The sequence below is a fragment of the Triturus cristatus genome, chromosome 2_2 (assembly GCF_964204655.1).
Source record: "Triturus cristatus chromosome 2_2, aTriCri1.1, whole genome shotgun sequence".
Taxonomy (NCBI): Eukaryota; Metazoa; Chordata; class Amphibia; order Caudata; family Salamandridae; genus Triturus; species Triturus cristatus.
Window position 1 is genome coordinate 840,517,138 of NC_140582.1, and position 19,437 is coordinate 840,536,574.

The 19,437-nt window shown below is 43.5% G+C and overlaps 1 protein-coding gene across 6 annotated transcripts in view; it reads left to right on the forward strand.

Annotated features, from left to right (window-relative positions):
* ATP8A1 (ATPase phospholipid transporting 8A1) overlaps positions 1 to 13,206 on the forward strand; it is a 1,017,459-nt gene extending 1,004,253 nt beyond the window's left edge. For all 6 annotated transcript variants that reach the window (XM_085642166.1, XM_085642168.1, XM_085642167.1 and 3 more), the window contains 2 exons: positions 1,073 to 1,164; positions 12,682 to 13,206. In XM_085642166.1, the coding sequence (XP_085498292.1) occupies positions 1,073 to 1,164; positions 12,682 to 12,779 (190 nt within the window). In that variant the 3' untranslated portion in view covers positions 12,780 to 13,206. The remainder of the gene's footprint in view (positions 1 to 1,072; positions 1,165 to 12,681) is intronic.
* The last annotated feature ends 6,231 nt before the right edge of the window (positions 13,207 to 19,437 follow it).

Genomic DNA, 19,437 nt, shown 5'->3' on the forward strand with positions numbered 1-19,437 from the left:
GCTAACAATGGGAACTGAATAGAAATGAAACGTTTAGGTTTTATTAATCTCTTATGAATACATGTTTGATAAAACAATAAGCAGTGGTGAGATCCAGTGGATTTACGTGAATCCATGGCTGTTACGTTTACTGCATAATTATGGAGGTTTTGCATTTGCAACATAAAATACAGTTTTCACAAAAATGTTGTTTGTATCTCAATTGGATGAAAAAAATTCTGCCAGAGAATATGCTGCATAATTTACGGAGCTGCCGAAAAGTATAGCTAACCTTACTGTGTAATTTGGTCCTGTATGCGAATAATCCTGGGGAACAGTAAACCTCTGCAGAGGGGCTTGAGGGCTGTCATTATGGTGATGAAACTCCTATTTCACAGGGAACCATAAAATATTTTCCATTTTTCAGGTTTGCCTGTGAAACATGGGTTTTTATACCACTACAATATGTGCAGTAAAAACACTCCTACATATAATGTATACAAGATTAACACTAACTGCAGTAACTAGTATTGCCACTGGTGATTATTTACTACAAAGACCAAAAGTGTAGATTCCGTCCTGCCCCACATGCTCCAGAGGTGTACACAAAGTGCCACACGTTTGCATTAGTTCTTCACAGGGCATACATGCATTTACACTTGTCAAAAATGAAGGGGTAAATGTTTACATTATATGTGAAAAATCAACCAAAACCCCGTAGTTTCATAGGATATATTGTGGAATAAATTTCTTCAAATTGAAATCTGTTTATCTCGTAGACAAAGAAACCTTAGCTGTCGGCAGTAAATCTGCTTTCTGAAGAGTGCAGCGCACAAAAATGTACCAGTTCTGTTGATTTTTTTTATGCGAATTGTTAATAAGTAGTAATTTTACAGAATTTATGGGTACTTTACTGTGTTTTTTTATGGTTGCATCGTTATGATGACCCTTTTTCCAATATAGGTGAAGCAAAAGCATTTAAGGTGGATTCGTGTATTTTAGAACCGAAAAAGCATATTTGCTATTAAATGAATAAATATAAAATGATGTCAGTGTTGGTTTAACAAATTTAACAATTATGATTTATCATCAGCTTGACGGAAAGAGCTCAGCTTTTGAAGAATGTTTTTAAGAAGAATACATCGAATTTGTATCGCTCGGAATCATTACAGCAAAATCTTCTACGTAAGTGGTTTATATATTTTTGCTTTAGTTTATGTTAGTGATCCCAAAAACACTTGTGATTCTAAATGTTTTGTTATTTTTACTTAAATGCTAATGGGTAGAGTGTTTGCAATTTCTGTACCTACATAAAGTGTGCGGAAAGAAGTCTCAACTCGAAATGTGAAGTATTGTGTCTTCATTACATTAATACTTCGGTATGAGAAGTAGCCGGCTCATTTCGTTGATTTACAAAGATTTTGGTTGTTTTCAGCCCCTCCCACACCCGCCCCAAAGGAAGCTCTAGCGGAGTTCTGACCAAAAGGCATATTGAATGGAAATAAAAAGGAATTCATTTTACACTGAAACTTTCTAATAAGCAGTTACGTTATGTATTTTTGCTCATTGCAGAATTTCGGTTCATTATAGCCCGTGTTTTAGTCGGTTTCAAGTTTGTCCGTTTCTCGTGTGAGACTAGATCGCTTAAATTTCCTTGCTTGCAAATTATACTTTGTCTCGATTGATCAAAAAGCAAAAACAACTGAGATGGGTCAACGCAATCGACTGAGTCTACAGAACAGTTTATAAACAGGGCAGTGAAACAGAGAGCGTTTCAGGAACACAAACACATGGAGCGGTCGTGTGCAGGGACACTTCACTCATTTTATGAACGCGTCATAGAAGCAAAACCGTATTAGCCACAAATTTAACGAATGTGGATTGTGCAAAAATATTTCTTCGGAGTTCTGCGAGTCTCCTAAGATTAGTTCGGACAGCAGTTTAGTGCAGAATTACAGATTGACGGCCCAGACCGCCAGCAACGCGCTTTATTTACATGGAAAGTTAAGTGCCTATTGTCTGTTGAGCGACAGCGGATTGGCTGCTAAGAATACCCCGAGTTTGAGATTAGTGTATTATGATGGTATCTGCCATAAAAAGCGAACATTAAAATGGTTTTCCCCGAGTGGTTATTATTAATATAATTTGTGATAGGGATTTTTGGGGTTTCTTAAACTCTGTGGCTCTCATTATACGAGCGAGTAGTAACTCTTACCCCTCGTGTTTCGGCTTGGGAAAAGGCGATGCACCACAGTCCACATGGCAAGTGAGTGGGTGTATGACAATGAAGAAGTTGTGAATAGGAAATGACTCTATTCATAAGGTGAGCCCTGGGATTTCCCGGGAGACACCGCCCACTTATTATTGTTACCCCCTTCTCTTCTTGGCCTCCAGGTTTTTAGAAATATCCGAGGCACGTTTATTCTGCTCGCGTTAATCTGATCTGAATAATTCGGTAAATGGTTGCTGAATACAAATGGGGCTGACAATTTTTTTGGTCCATTGTTAAGAAACCTGCTGCTGTTTTCTCGTATTGAAACCTTACTGCTTTGTCCTGAAACTGTTTCATTCTAAATTATTTTTAATGGTATACTTTTATTTATTTTTTATGCAGAGTATGAGGAGATATCAAAGTGCAAAATAAAAGCAAGGCTATCTCCCAATATTAAAGGGGCATTAAAGGGGCAGTGACAATAAATGCGTGATTGAATGGCAGCGACCAAGCCGAACTATCCATATTGGTTAGATAATAATTGTCCCCGAACCTTTAACATTATCTTTTGTAAACATCTGTAATAGAGTGAGACATATATTGACTCGTGGATAAGCCTATATCTGTCCCTTTCCTAGGCACGTTGTGTCACTACAAAGAAGTCATCTAAGGTGCAAAGAACAGAAAAGAATACAAGCATAGAAAAAGAAAGCAGCGAAAGCAAAATTCAGTAGGACAATTCTGCCACAGCATCCTAAGCTGAGGCAATTCAATGGCCCTGGTACTCCAGTTAGTCTTCAAAGCTCATGTGCTCCCATTTTTGTCCACTCCTCTGGACTTCAGTGCCTTCCAGCTTATGAGTTGCTGTGGAGGCAGATGCCCTGACCAAGTTGTGCCCATGGATGAAAGTGGCATGGGATTCTTCTACGGTTTACAAGTTGGTTCCCAAAAGGATGGCATTCTAGACCCAAGGCTCTTGAATGTATTGGTCAGTCAGGACACATTTTAAATGTTGCCCCTCAATCAGGTACTCCTCACCCAGAACGCACAGGATAACGTTGCCCCTGAATCTCCAGGACACATATTTTCTCCTGCATATACAGCTCTCAGATGTTAACCTCCAGTTTGCCATACTGGCTTTTGTCTTATTACCACCTACCAAGTCTTCATCAGGGTGCTGACTGTAATTGCGGCTTCCTTAGAAGGTTAAAATGTCATGTATTTTTATACTTGGACGATTGTCAGGTAAAAGGGCTTGTGCTGTTTTTTGTCTATCTAGGCTGCACCGTGACCTTGCTTCAATAGTTGAGCTTCTCAATCAGCCAGCAGAAGTGCCACCTCCTCTGAACTTAGTGGTTGGCCTTCATTGGAGTGATCCTGAACTCCATATTTAGTTTCAGAAAACCCCGTACTTCCTCTATCTCAGAGAATCTCTAACTTCTAATGGATACTTCTAACTACAGATCCCTCATCTTTAGAATATCCGCAGATGCCAGACTGGAACCAGAAGATTTTTCAGCATAGCCCCTGCATGCCAGTTGGTGGCATCATGCATTTCCACATCAACTTCACTCCACCCCAGAAGTGACAGCTGGAGCCACATACAGGTTCCACCCCAGCATGCTGATGTCCGTTACTTTCTTTCTGCGCCTTTGTACGCCGATCCAGAGTTACCTCCTAGTTTTTCTTGCCAGTTAACTGGCCTTTTCTCAAATTTCATTCCACTGTGCAAGAGAACATGTCCCCTTCTAAAACAACCAGGTTTAAGCTCTGAAGGAACTTTCACAAACATATGTACATGACCGATCCCCACAAGGTGTGTCTCTGATGTTTGGGGTCAGGCCATGACTCCAAGTCAGGTGAGCAGTGTGCCCTGATGCCCCCAAAGACAATCCAGGAACGCATAGACAATCTGTATGTCATTGAGCACAGCGGGAAGTGATATATTTGCCACAGTAGGAAGTCATGTATTTGCCACTTCCACTCGAAGTCCAGAACACAGACCTATTCCCGCTCATGACAGGTTGTTGTTGCCCTCCAAGTCTTCTGGTGAGTCTAAGTGCAAAAAGAAGCACAAGAAGGCCAAGCGGGCGTAGTCCTCACCTCGCCATTCTCCGTTGAGAAGTCATAAGGACGTCCAGATGCCCCAAAGTCTTGCTTCATGCCTGTTACAGAGGAGCCAGTTGCAGCCAGTTCCACCACTGAATTTGATGCACCCAGAGTTCCCAGGACCACCAGTGATGCCACAACAGATTTAAACATGTAAGGAGGCCAGGCTTCACATCTTCGACACCCTACCAACTTTCCTCTTGGGTGCTTTCAGGCCATATGGATCCTCTGAGAACCCCAGTCAGGTTACTGGTGTCAGATCCATGCTCAGCGACGTGTGTGCCTCCTGAACCCATTTCGGGTTCAGCTTTAACTTTGTAGCCGAATCCACGCCTGGCACCACTCTAGAGGAATACGTGGATCCCATTGTTCTCTCATACTCGGAACCAAATCCGCCTCAACCAGGTCGCATCCTGGAACAGTCCCGATCCATTCAGCCCCTGTTCACTTAGACTCTGACTATACAGCACATTTGCCTAGAAGCTGCTCTCCAGTGTTGCTCCAACAACTTTTTGAATACAATTCTGATGAAACCCAGCCAGCCTTTTTGTGATGATGGAGGTGATTAGGATACATTTTCCTCACAATACGATGATGACAATTTCTATTTTGAAGTCAGTGGACTGACCACTCCCCCTGACATGAGGCTGATTTCTCCTTCTGGACCCTCAACAAAAGAGACATCCTCATTTGCTGTGTCCATCAGGTGGGCAGCAGAAGCCCTGGACATAGAATTGCTATCTGTTGTGGTAAATAGGCAGGTAGCACAACACCACACATCTTCTCATGGTGACCTTGTCTTTTTGACACAACAATCTACTCCAGAATGTGTGGTGGTTCAGGCTTCCACTGGCAGGATCAGTCCCAGCTCAATCCCTTTAATACCACCAAATAGAGAGTGGAAGAAAACAGACATTTGGGAAGCAAGAGTTCTGTTCAGCTAGCCTCACCCTTTGCTCAGTCAACACCAGCTGTTTGTGGATAGGTACTTCCATGCATTACGGCACACGGTAGCAGAGATCTTGCTGGCTGTCCAGAAGAAATTCTGTACCAACTTGGCTTAAACCGTTAAGGACGTGGCCAAATATGTCATATGGTCAGGTCTCAACACAACTGTGCATTTAGGCAGAGTAGTTGGGACATTCATGGAGCTCCGGCACCACGCTGGATGCGATCCACAGACTTCTCGGGTGACATCCAGGCACTACTCATGGATATGCCTTTTGACGTGTCTTGCCTATTTGGCAAGAAGGTCAAAGAGAGGACTATTGATTTCCTACATCATGCTCATTGGCCAAGCCAGGTGGTGTATGTGGGCTTTGCAGTGGGATCTATAGTCTGTGTGCCCAGCACCAAGGGGATCTATTGGATTTCATCCATGTTTTGGAAGAGACTGTAAAACATCCGCAGTGGTGGCTGCTCAACTGTAATTGGACCAGCTCTTCAAAACCCCCCTTCCAACCCCACCTAGAGCTCACAGTGGTGATATATGCATTACTGCTGGATTGGGGTGGTATTCTGGGGGAGGTGGAGATCAGAGGACTATGGTCTCCGGCGAAGAACCATCTCCACATCCACTTATTGGAGTTGTGGGCCATTCGCTTGCTATTGAAAGCCTTCCTGCCATCCATAAAATTGCACTTTAACGAAAGTAAAGCCACAGCACACTCCCTTAGTCCCACCACCCCCACAAGGCAGTGTAACCAACAGTTTCACATCATTTGAAACCTCACCTGAGGGTTTGATTACCGGCAATGTCAAGGCCACCACCCCAACAAGAAGCACCCTAGTCCTTTTAAGGTTGGGGTATGAAATCCAGTAGACTGCATCCAGGACCACAGGGACAGCAAACCTCTCACTAGCCCGCCCTTCTAACAGCAGCCCCCAGGCTTCTTTAGTTTGACCGTAGGAGCACACAACCACCCTGTGGGAAGCAGAATCAGTCATTTGTTCCGCCGATGACTGACCATAGTATCCAACAGGTGCGTCCTGCATATAACTCAGTAGGCCTACACTCCTCCATTACTTTCCGACCTTACGCCTCTTCCACCTACATCAAAGCAGCTTTTGGGGTAATACTCGTCGATTTTGCTGCAGGAAGTTCAGGCTCTTTTATAGAAAGGAGCCATAAAGTGAGTCCTGGCCTCAAAAACCAGAACTGGATTTTATTTCTGTTAGACCAGGGATCCCTGGTTGCCTGAGGTGTACCTTAGGCCAAATAGGGACCCTCATTTCCACGTCGAGGAAAGAAAGGACACCTTCCCAGATAGCCCCCGCTTACCCCCTTGGTAGCTTAGCACGAGCAGCCAGGCTTATCTTCAAGGCAAATGTGTAAAGTATTTGCAGTTACACTCACAGCAACCCAATGATGACACCACAAATGGACTCCACACGAGTTTCATAAAAACAAGTATAAATTTATATAAAAAGATATATGATAAGACCACACGATATAAATCCAGCATATGCGTATTTGTAATATTCATCCTGGCCGGTTGTTAGGCCTGCCAGCCCTTGTAAGTTCTGGCGATATTAATGAGCACTTCTAAGCGTTCCATAGCAGTCCTAGTGCAATGCTATGCAGTTCGTGATGCTAGATTCAGGCTCTTTGCAATGTAAAAATAATGCAATGCGTAACGCAACAATTAGGTACTTCGTTATGAAGAAATAACGCAATGTGTAATACAGTAATCATGTAGTTCGTTATGCAGGAATAATGCAATGCATAATACAGAAATCAGGTAGTTCGTTATGCAGATATAATGCAAGGTGTAATACGACAATCAGGTAGTTTGTTATGCAGAAATAATGCAATGTGTAATACGACAATTGGGTAGATCTTTGTGCAGTAATAATGCAGTGCGTAATACACTCCCGCGCACCGATCACGGTGCCTTAGGCGGTCTCACCGCCACTCGTGCTGACTCGCAGTCAGCCTCTGTCAACAGTTGCCCTCACACGGGAATGGTATAAACAAAAAGTGCAGCTCCGCACTCCGGTAATGCCACTCCTTTGGCAAGTACAGGCCGCGATACGAGCCGAAGCAGAGGCTCGCGCTGCAGGAAATAGAGAGGCCGAGCGCGTCTCCCTCCGAGCCCGCACACCGCCGCCGGCATCGACACACGTTAACTGGGGGTGCGACCTCACGCTCCTCTCCTCTTCCAGCGACTTGGGCTTCCGATGCAATCTTTGTGAATTCCGAGCAGTAGGACTCTGCCCTCCCTCGATGAGGTTGGTTTGAGGTCCCGCTCTGGCAACGGCAGGCTCGGGCCGGCCGTTCAGCTCCTCCGGGGCTGCCAGTCCGCTGATGCTACGAAGATCTCAGGCTGCAACAGGGCACACGCACCCAGCGTCGCTGAGACTCACTTGAGCTTCGGGTGCACGATCACAGAGCACTCCTCACGAAGGTCTCAGGCTGCACAAAGCACACGCCCACAGCGTCGCTGAAGCTCACTTGGACTCTGGGTGTGCCCGTTAACAAGGCAATCCTCACAAAGGTCTCAGGCTGCACAAAGCACACGCAGACTGCGTCGCTGAGACTCACTTGGACTCCAGGTGCACACAATCGCAGTACCAATCCTCACGAGGGGCTTAGGCTACAAAAAGCACTACCACACAGCGTCGCTGAGAATCGCTTGGACTCCAGGTGCCCACGATCACAGGGCACTTTTTACGAGGGTCTCGGGCTGCGACGCGGAGACTCTCCTAGAATCGTTTGTGTTCCTGAGTTTCCGCAACAGGGAGCCAGCTCACCTCGGGCCCTTGGGGATAAGTTACTTCCAGACACATCAAAGTCCTTTCAAGTAGGGGGACCTGATTCTCAATCACCCAGCAGGAGATGGGACCATTGTTTTATGGCAGCAACCCAGGCCTCTTTACCTCTTGGGGCTACTCCTCCCCCTACACTCCAGATGCAGGTCAGCCTGTTGCTGTCTCACCTACTACCCTGGGTCAAGACATTCCCCAGATCCTATCACTATCACTTTCAAATCCAGACAGTCAATCACAACCAGGCAGAGACACACAGAAATGTTAGAGCTCAAAAACCCAGCCACTTCTAAAAGAGTGGCTTCTAAACACACAATGCAAAAACCACCTTCATAAAAAAGATGTGTTATTACATTGTGAGTTCAGGCACACTAAACTTCACCTCTCCATCTTAAGCCTTTGGGAAGATAGGCTGGAAAACATATTTCACAGCCTCCCCATTCTATCCTATGGGCAAGATGGCCTTTCCACAGTGATAAGCCAAATGGAGATTATTTCACTGTCAGGAAGGACATGATACACACCTTAGTACATGTCCTACCTTTCACATGATCTGCACCCTGCCTAGGGGGTACCTTGGACCTACCATAGGGGTGTCTGATGTGCATAGAAAGGAAAGGGTTAGGTCTGGCAAGAGGGTGCACTTGTCAGAACAACATGGCAGTTTAACAAACTGCGCGCAGGCACTGCAGTGGCAGGCCTGAGTTCCCTTTTTAAGGCTACTTGTGTGGATGGCACAATTAGTGCTGCAGGCCCACTAGTAGCAGTTGCATTACCAGCCCTGGCAAACACAGTGCACTTTACTAGGGACTTTACTAGTAAGGCAAACATACCAATCATGGACAACCAATTACCATTACACTTTATACAGGGAGCACTTGCACTTTGAAACTAATCCGCAGTGGCAAAGTGCACAAAGCATCTAAGTTGGCAACACCATGACAGAAAAAAGGTCTAGGGGAAAGCAAAAGGTTTAGGGAACTTTAGCCAAAAAGGGCCAAGTCCTACAATTTCCTTGTGCCAAAAAAGGGCGGAAGCCTTCATGCCATTTTAGATTTTTGGCCTCTCAATTTCTTCATGCAGTAGGACATATTCAATGTTCTCACGCTAGCCCAGGTTCCACCTGCACTGGAGGTAGGACACTGTATGGTAGCACTTGACTTGCAAGACGCCTGTTTACATGTTCCCATCTTACAGGCGCTACCTGCAGTTCAAGGTGGGCCACAGGCTCTTTCAGTATTGATTACTCCCTTTCGGCCTCACCCGTGCCCTGCAGGTATTCACAAAAGTAATGGCAGTTGACGTTGTGAAAGTTATTGTTCACAGCCTCATTCAAACTTGTAAAGATTGTGTGTTCACTGAGAAAACATTTAGTTAACTGTGAAACCTGGCCCTTTTTGTAGGGTCACAACTCCTTCACCCAGATGTTTTGCCTTATATTACTGAAACCATTTTTGTTGGCTTTAGGACTCTGTGCACTTTTTCCCTGCTAACCAATGGTAATGTGCTTGCACTCTCTCCCTAAAACATGGTACAATTGGCGTACTCCTGATTGATAAATTTGATTTACTTGTAAGTCCCTAGTATGTGGAACTACATGTGCACAGAGCCTGTAAATTAAATACTACTAGTGAGCAGAAGGACTAATTGCCCCACCCGTTAAAGTAGCCTTTTAAAACATGTCTCAGGCCTGCCACTGCAGCTTGTAGTGCAGTTTCAAACTCTCATTTCAACCTGGCAAAATAAAATCTTTGCCAGGCGTAAACTTTCCTTTTTAATACCTATATTCACCCCTTAGGCAGGCCCTAAAGACTCATAGAGCAGGGTGCATTGTATTTGAAAAGTAGGAAGTATGTTTAAAATTTCATGTCCTGGCAGTGAAAACCTAAAGACGTTTATCCCTGTTGTAAGGTTTATCTCTCCCACTGACAAACACCGGGTTACCTTATTACATTTAATAAGTGGTAACTTAAGACTGGGAGCAGATAGAGCTATGCTGTTTACACTCAAATGAATTGTAATTTAAAATACTCTTCTGCGGCAAAGTCAAATTTTAAGTAACAATTTTAAAAATTCCACTTTTAGAAAGTTTACATTTTCTTGTCCCTACCAACTGTGCCTTTCTGCCAGTGTCCTGGGTAACATGACTGTGAATGGCTCTTCTGTTGGGATTTGTGTATTACATACAGACAGTGAAAAAAAGGGGCTTAGGTGTGGACAGGATGGGCAATCCTGGCAGGATGACTGGGGAGGTGCTGTATCCAGCTTCACTTGCACTTCAAGGGTCATGCCTACAGCACACACAAAGGAACCAGGCCTGCCCTGCATAGGTACCTCCAGACAGTTTGGAAGTTTTGACCCTTGACCAGAGGAAGGTGACGAACTTTCCAGATCCAATTGTGGGGTAGGATAGGGAGTCCCCCACACAAAGGCCAACACCAGTTCTACAGGTACAGCTTCTTGCCCCCATCCCTGCACTTATTTCTTGAAAACAGCAAATTAGAAACCTTAATCTCAGAGCAGTAAGAAAAATAAGTAAACCTAATTCGTGTCTCCACATTTTGTAAGTGAAGACCCCAAAAGAAATATAGTTCACAAAGTGCACCTTTTATACTTTGTTTGCTGTCAGTTGATGGGAGGTTCACTGCAAGCCACATTAAGAAGGCTTGCTGCTATGTTGTTTTGCCAAAGCGCTCTCCTGCTATTTAGCTCTGAAACGGGCAAAGGGCAGTTTGTAATGTGTGCCTCTTCTCAGCACTATCAGCTAGCACCTACACCCCACCTCCCCTATTCAGCCAGTAATACCACACCACTCCACTTTAAACCGGAAAAAGACTTTACACCGTGACCACAAAAAGGAAAGTATGCCTGAGCAAAGTTGAGGCAAAGGGATGGTAGGGAGGAGACTAGAAAAATGGACAGTTGGGGGGGGGGTGGAGAGAATACACAAGCGAGAGAGCAGTGTTGGTGGGGGACTGTGTACAGAGCCCACGTACTTAACAGTGACACGGGGGAAGAGAAGCGTACAAGGAAGACTACTGGAAAACATGCACTCTCATGTACTTATGTATGAAAAGAAAAAATAAGTTCCAGAAAAGGATGCACTTGATAAAGAATACTTGGAGCCAGTCCAAAGGTAGTAAACTGGCTTAGCTCAACGGGAGGGACAAAGGCATGCTGGAGGGGCTATAACAAATAAAGCCAGCAAATAGAAAAAAGCAAATATGAGTGACAAAACGCAAAGCAAATGATAAGCATTGGGTAGAATGCATTCCTAGTAAAGCTCTCAGAATGTCCCCAATATGTCTTTGCAACCAGGCAACTGCATTGTCTGGTAGGCTTCAACCTAAAAATGGGTTTTCTATTTAAGAAAAGCCATTTCAAGATGGCTGCCATTGTGCACATATGCACATGATTCTATGACGCTTCTACACATGTACATCGTGACAAATGTGTGCACATACATTGTGATAAATAGGGGCCATTTTTTATTTAGAGTTCTCACGTGGTGGACAATCATTTTAGAAACTGTGATTTAAATGTATAAAAAGTGAACAACAAGTTCATGCAAAGTGCAAAAAGAGTGCATGCAAAGTGCAACAAAGGCAGTTAGCAGGCTGGCAGCACTTTGCAGCTACCTGTTCCTTGAAAGAAATAAAAATAATGTTGAGTGGGGAGCATGATAGGGAAAAGGGAGCAATTCAGAGAGCATGATTCCCTTCAAGTATGCAGTTTGAAGATACAATACATAGAATCTAATTACTATGAGCCCGAAATACTCCCAGGCGGGAGGACCACAAGAATCGGGAAAAGGCCTTCAAATAAAGAGCGGACAACTGAGATAGACAGGAAAGCTATCCAGTCATGACCATGGGGCTGACACTCAGCCTATCCTACTATACGTTATTTATTGCAAACAGTATGTTTTGCCTGAAGCCATCTAAAGCCATCTGTAACCAAGACCTAAAAATGGTAGGGGTGGTACACCATCACAGTTCTCCAAATACCCCTGCATAATTTAGAGGTGTGGGGAAGTGGTTTTTGTCCTGACAACAAAGCTACATCTGGCTCCACCACTAGAAACTTACAAACTAACCTTAGGGCCACCACCAACAACACTTTGTTTATAGTCTGTCCTCCATCATATATTTTTTCATGTTCACTACGACTATATAAATCATGGTGGTCATGAAAATGGAAAAATGCCCCCTATACAGTGTTGGAAAACTCAAAACACATCAGGCATGTTTCTTTTTCTTTTTTAATTTGTTTTTAAGAGAGTCAAAACCCTGCTTCGTGCATTTATTTCTTCAGATCAAAAATAATGGTGAGAAGATTATCATGACATGGCAGCCACCTCGCCTTGCATTTTTGCTAAGCTTTCTTCTGCCACATCAATGGAAGCACTTAAATCACAAATGCAGCACTAGAGAAGCAGGTAACCTTTAATGTTGTAGGCGGCTGCCGCAGAACTCAGCCTCAATAATTTCCCTGCCTACCAGCCCAACTCTGATGGTCAATGTGTGGCTGCGCATTCATTGCTTAAATCCACAGCATCTGTATTCTTAATACAACGTTTAACTCAGAAATATGTTTTCTTTTTTTATTTATAGATGGATACGCCTTCTCTCAGGATGAGAACGGAATCGTTTCACAATCTGAAGTGATTAGAGCATATGACACCACAGTAGAAAGACATGATGAATGGTGAAGTGCTTTTACCAGTGAAACAGAGCCATAAAAGTGTCTTCAAACAGACAATTGTTTGGATCTTTGCAACGATCTCAAACGCCTTTGCCATAGAGATTCAATCAAGAGGTTTTATGAAGATCTGTATGCAAAGTTCTGTCTCCTGCATTAAGATTATAAAAGCACTGTGCAACTATACTGTAACATGCATTTTGAGTTTCTATAAAACACACATAACTTTGATCTTAGTGACCTGAGCTGAGACTTGGAATATGACTGGAAAAGCCCACTGGAAGCGAGGTGGTCTAAGTTGAAAAGAATTGTCACATTGTAGTTTTCAGTGTAATAATATGGGTAAGATTACTATGAAACAATATTGCTTACAAATCGTAATTAACAATTGGATTGTAAATCTATTATGTTTGAAGTGGAAGTAAACAAAAGAATTCAACAAAATTATCAATATTTTTTTGGGGGGGGGGGGGGGTTAACCATTTCACTGGACAAGATTTCAAAACGAAGCATTTATATGTGTTTGTGTCAAACTAGCCATATAAATGTTTGCCAAAGAGATAAAACAAATATGCTTCAATTGTTTATACTTGCTCAAAGGTAGATCTAAGGAGAAATGAAGTGTTAAACTTATCCTTCTGATTCCCTATGCCTGGTTTTCAGTGCGAAAGGTCCAGTGTGTGAGGCTAATTATAGATGCCTTAAAGGCACCGTTTAAAAAAAAAATGTGTGACATTTTGCACCTTTGGCCTTATACAGTACATACTTTCTTTGTGTTTAATGTTCATATGTTGAAGTTAAAGACGTTTGTGGTTAGTAAGTTGACTTTTAATATGATGCATTCAGGACATTGTTTTTATTTCAAATTTTCAAATTGTTCTATTTTCATAAAGTTCAACTTCCAACTGTGTACAACAACCGCACACTCGCGCGCACTTTCTCTCTATATATACGTGTGTGTGTGTGTATATATATATATATATATATATATATATATATATATATATATATACACACCCCTATACATACATATATATATATATAAGTCTAGATCTCATTAATCATGATTACGTATGCTATAAAAACAAACTGAATAGTGGAACATTTATCATTTAAATTCCTACATATAACCTTACACAAAGATATGAAGATAAAAGATATTTTTTCTTGTAGATAAAAATGTGATCCTAATATTCGCCGATATATTTAGACATGACATTATCAAAGTAGATCATCCCTGTACGAAGTGAAATTGCACTGCAATTTCTTTTTCTACCTGTACTGTACTTTTATTCTTTTAAAGCTATATCATTATTCCGTGTAATTTGTTTTTTATCTTGATCACAGCGTCCATTTGTGTTTTTATCTGAAGTCAGAAGGCACTTGACTTGGCTAGGTGCCTCTCAGTGCCTCCAAGGCACTTCACATGCACGCATGTGTGAAGCAAGAATGCCAAATGAATACATATATTTTGCACTCTTCATGATCTTGAATGATGTACATGCTGAAGAACTGATTTGGTATTTCTGCCTCCTCAGATCTATTTAAGAATTACAGTGAACGGTTCGCTTCAATAACTTTCTATTCTCCTTATGTTGAAAGTCTTCAGGAAAGTTAAGGTATATGCTGCTTTACATTCACTATGAACAACTTAATAAACCACCACGTGGAATAGTTATGGGCATCTTTGACATCATGTGTCCTCAATATTCAGTATATTGAAAGTGCTTTTTTGAAAATACAGTATTTTTATAACATGCAGCTTATTGCACTTGTCATATCATCAGTTCATACACCAATCCAACTACCTTCTTGGAACATGACCTATAAGCAAAATATCATTTCAGAAATGCCTAATTTTTAAATGACTAAATCAGTTGGGAATTTTTGTCTGTAGACATATTTAAAAAGTCTATATGGTGGGTAAATAGGTCAAACCACTATTTACATTTCGATAACATGTCATATCCTGTCATTTTTATGCACATTTACTGTCATTACATCTTTAAGTGTGAACATTTTAAAACACATTTAAAAAATATTGAGTTCTAAGTAAATAATTCACTTGAGCGGTAGGTTAACTAATGAAACCTGTTACGTGAAAATTAATGGAATGTATGCATTCTTGTGCCATTGATCTTTTCAAATTATTGCCTGTATATTATGCTAACCTATAGATTTGCTGATAGGTAGAATTGTCATTAAGTCTCTTCATCTAAAAGTACCTCATTGAAATAATGTGGTTTCAATTTTATTATGGAGTGAGAAGGAAAAGGGACATTTTATTAATGACAAAATTGAGCCTACTTGGTTCATAATGTTACAAATATGCCCCTCTATATATTTGCTTGCAGATTGAGTCAAAAGATATTATTTCAAATGCGGAATTCCTTAATGGTAATGTGAATAAATAGTCGTTTGACAAGCAAGCAAGTTCCAAATTTGAGCTCAGAGTCTCTATATGCTGTTAAACATTGGCCCTTTTAGACCTTTATATTCGTTTTTAAATGTTATGAATTTGCGTGATATTATTTAATGTTTTGTCCTACAGTGAATGCCAGTCAAAAAGCTGTGTGTTGCTCGACCAGTAGTTTGTACCTAAGAACCTCTGAACATCAAAAAGTGCAGCCAAGATATATTAGTGGAAGTAAATATAGAATAGAGGCTGTCCTTTTCAACTATGGAGTCAAGATCCCTGGGTTTTATTCCTGGGTTACCCACTTTACAAAATTATGTAATCCTGGCATGTCATTTTACTTCCGTTTTTTACATTTTCGGTTATCTGCCGAAAAAGGTTTGCATATTATTAAAAGGAACTCACAGTATTAACTATGTATAAATGTATATTGTTTAGCATTTCCTAGATTAAACTCGGATTTTGCCTACATCCTCTGCCTTGTTTTGTAGGAGTGTAGGCTTCTTTGCAAATATTAAGATCACATAAAGGTTTGTGTGAATAATAAGGTTTTATTTCACAAAAACATGGCTTTCACGTTTTTAATGATCTTTAATACTTGCTGCTTAGTTTTAAATTGTAATGTAAATGTAAAGGGGGTGGGAATGAACCCCTTTTTTGTTCAGAATTTGTCACTTTGATTTATTCTCTCTTTTCTTTGTATTGTCAGTGAAGAGACTGCATGTGATATGGCTTAGAGAGTGCCTGTAATAAGCTATGCCATTCCCTTTCCGTTCAGAGACATGTACCAACACCTTCAGACTGTTGTAGGAGCTGCCAGTTGCTCAAATGCACTGCAGTTAGCCCAAATCAGGCAACCAGCTCCATTATAACACTGTCTCCTAATCTGTATAAGAACAAGTAGGTGTCACAGAAAACCGATCCTACATTCACATGATACTACTGTATTCCATTTTGGTACTGCGAGTTGGTATTTGTTCCATATCCATACATTTGAAACCTGTGACCAAGTTTGTTAAATGTTAAGTATCATGAAAGTTTGTGTTTTTGAGTAGCATTCACGCGTTGTAGCAATGTTGTGTTTACTCGATGAAACCTGGTTTTAATGCTTGAGTAGCTCAGTGTTTAGTCATAAAGTTGCCATGCTGGACAGACAACTGTAATAACAGATTTTGAATTTACAGCTTGATAACGTTTGTCAGATCCCCCTAAATTACTCTTACTAATCCCTCTGTGGGAAGTGTAAAGCTGCATGAGAGTTTTCACATCTGCGTGTTCGATATTTTCTCTCAGGATTTGTTTTAATGTTCAATGCACTGTTTCTTTAATTATTTTTAGTAACTCAATCAGTTGTATACATTTGTATGTACTGTTTATTTGGCATTATTGTAAATGTGCATGTTCTGAAAAAGGTGAATAAACTTTAACGTTGACTAATGCAAATGTGTATGTGATATATTATTATAGTTGTTCCATATTTAACAGTGTGTTATAGTAAGTTAAAGCTCGCAGCCTCGGTGTGAACACCAACTTTAAAGACGTGGAGATTGTAATAGTTTGTATTTCTCTTTCATACTGGTTGTTTCCGTTATCAAATGCAGGAGGCCCTCCCACTTTGTGGCAAAATCAGAAGCAGCTTCTATAAGTGTTAAAATAGAATCTTTGTTGTATGGCTGCCATATTCATGCCTCTAACTCCTCTTAAAACATATACTTCCTGGTTAGACTCACCGTTGCCTAAGGCGTATTTCCTAATGTATAACTGCTATTTGCTATTCCATTTATGTTCATTTACAGTTAAACAAAACGTTATTATTCTTGGATAGTGTATTTCTAGTTCATATCCTATACATTTATGAAGTGTAACATTCAGAGAAGAGCACAGTGATTTTGAATGAATATGCAAAAGCATTGACATGCTTTTATTCTCACCTGACATCATAGATCAATGGGTTAATTTTCCCCAAAATAAGGTGGAAAAATATTATCTGATAGAGAATTTTAGCCACAGATTCCTTCTCTTAGAATATCTTCTCGTCCAGCAAGCACGTCACCTTTAGCCACTCCACCGGACTTCACTGGACCGACCACAGCTGCGTCCATTTCAGCTTCAGAAAGAACACGGTCCACAATCACCCGAAGCAGGCTCCCCACAGAAACTGGAGCAAGATCACCGCCGACCAGCTCGCCACCTCCCTCAGCCAGAGCCCACCTGCCAGGACCACGGACCCTAACACAGCTGCCCTCGACCTCACGCAGTGGCTGACCTCCTGTGCCGACGACCTCGCCCCACTGAAGAACCCCCCCTCCAGACCCAGAAGCAAGAAGGCCCCCTGGTTCACCGACGAACTCAAGGACTCCAAGAAGGCCTGCCGCACCCTCGAGAAGGCCTGGCTCCTCAACAAGACCGCCGACAACAGAACAGCACTCAAACTCGCCACTCGCAGACATCACCAGCTCATCCGCACCACCATGAAGAAATCTCTGCGGGAACGACTGGACAAGAACGCCCATGACAGCAAGGAGCTCTTCAACATCGTCAAGGAGTTCTCCAACCCCAGCACCGGCAACAACGACATCACTCCCTCACAGGACCTCTGCGACTCCCTCGCCTCGTACTTCCACCGCAAGATCGCCGACATCCACAACAGCTTCGACATTTCACCCCCGCACCCATCGGTTGTACCTTCGCGCCCCGCCGCCACCCTCCAGACATGGACCGAGGTGACCCCCGAAGACACGTCACGCATGATGAACACCATCCACTCCGGATCTCCGACCGACCCGTGCCCCCATCATGTCTTCAACAAGGCAGCCTCTACCATCGCACCCCACCTCCGAGACATCATCAACACCTCCTTCAACACAGCAACCTTCCCGGAGAGCTGGAAGCACGCCGAACTCAGCGCTCTGCTGAAGAAACCAACAGCGGACCCGACCGACCTCAAGAACTACCGCCCCATCTCGCTCCTTCCTTTCCCGGCCAAAGTCATCGAGAAGGTCGTCAACAAGCAACTGGCAGCCTTCCTCGAGACGAACGGATCCCTCGACCCATCACAGTCCGGATTCAGAGCCAACCACAGCACCGAGACAGCCCTCATCGCAGCCACCGACGACATCCGAGCCCTGCTCGACAACGGCGAAACAGCGGCACTCATCCTCCTAGACCTCTCCGCAGCATTTGACACTGTCTGCCACCGCACACTAGTCCAACGCCTCAACGACACCGGCATCCAAGGGAAGGCTCTGGAATGGATCATCTCATACCTCTCCGGCAGAACACAGAGAGTACGCCTCCCTCCGTTCCGCTCCGAGGCCACCGAAGTCATCTGCGGCGTCCCGCAAGGATCGTCGCTCAGCCCTACTCTCTTCAACATCTACATGAAACCCCTCGCTGCCATCGCACGCCAACACAACCTCAACATCATTTCCTACGCCGATGACACCCAGCTGATTCTCTCCCTCTCCAGAGACCCCGACACCGCCAAAGCCAGCCTGCACGAAGGGATGACAGACGTCGCTGAATGGATGAACATCAGCCGCCTGAAACTGAACACGGACAAGACAGAAGTCCTCATTCTGGGACCATCACCCTCCGCATGGGACGACTCCTGGTGGCCCCCGGCACTAGGCACCGCACCTGAACCGACGGACCACGCACGCAACTTGGGCGCCATACTGGATTCCTCCCTATCGATGACCAGACAAGTCAACGCCGTCTCCTCAGCTTGCTTCCACAACCTCCGCTTGCTCCGAAAGATCTTCCGATGGATCCCGACCGAGACCAGGAAGACGGTCACCCACGCTCTCGTCACCAGCAGACTAGACTACGGAAACACCCTCTACGCCGGTACTACAGCCAAGCTTCAGAAAAGACTTCAGCGTATCCAGAACGCCTCCGCCCGACTCATCCTGGACGTCCCCCGACGCAGCCACATCTCGTGCCACCTGAGAGACCTGCACTGGCTCCCTGTCAACAAGAGGATCACGTTCAGACTCCTCACCCACGCACACAAGTCCCTCCACGACCTAGGCCCAGGGTACCTCAACAGCCGCCTCACCTTCTACACGCCCACCCGCCGGCTACGTTCCGCTAACCTCGCCCTCGCCGTCGTCCCTCGCATCCAGAGAGCCACCGCTGGAGGAAGGTCATTCTCCTACCTGGCAGCTAAGACTTGGAACTCCCTACCCGTCCACCTGCGGATGACCCAGGACCACCTGGCCTTCAGGAAACAGCTCAAGACCTGGCTGTT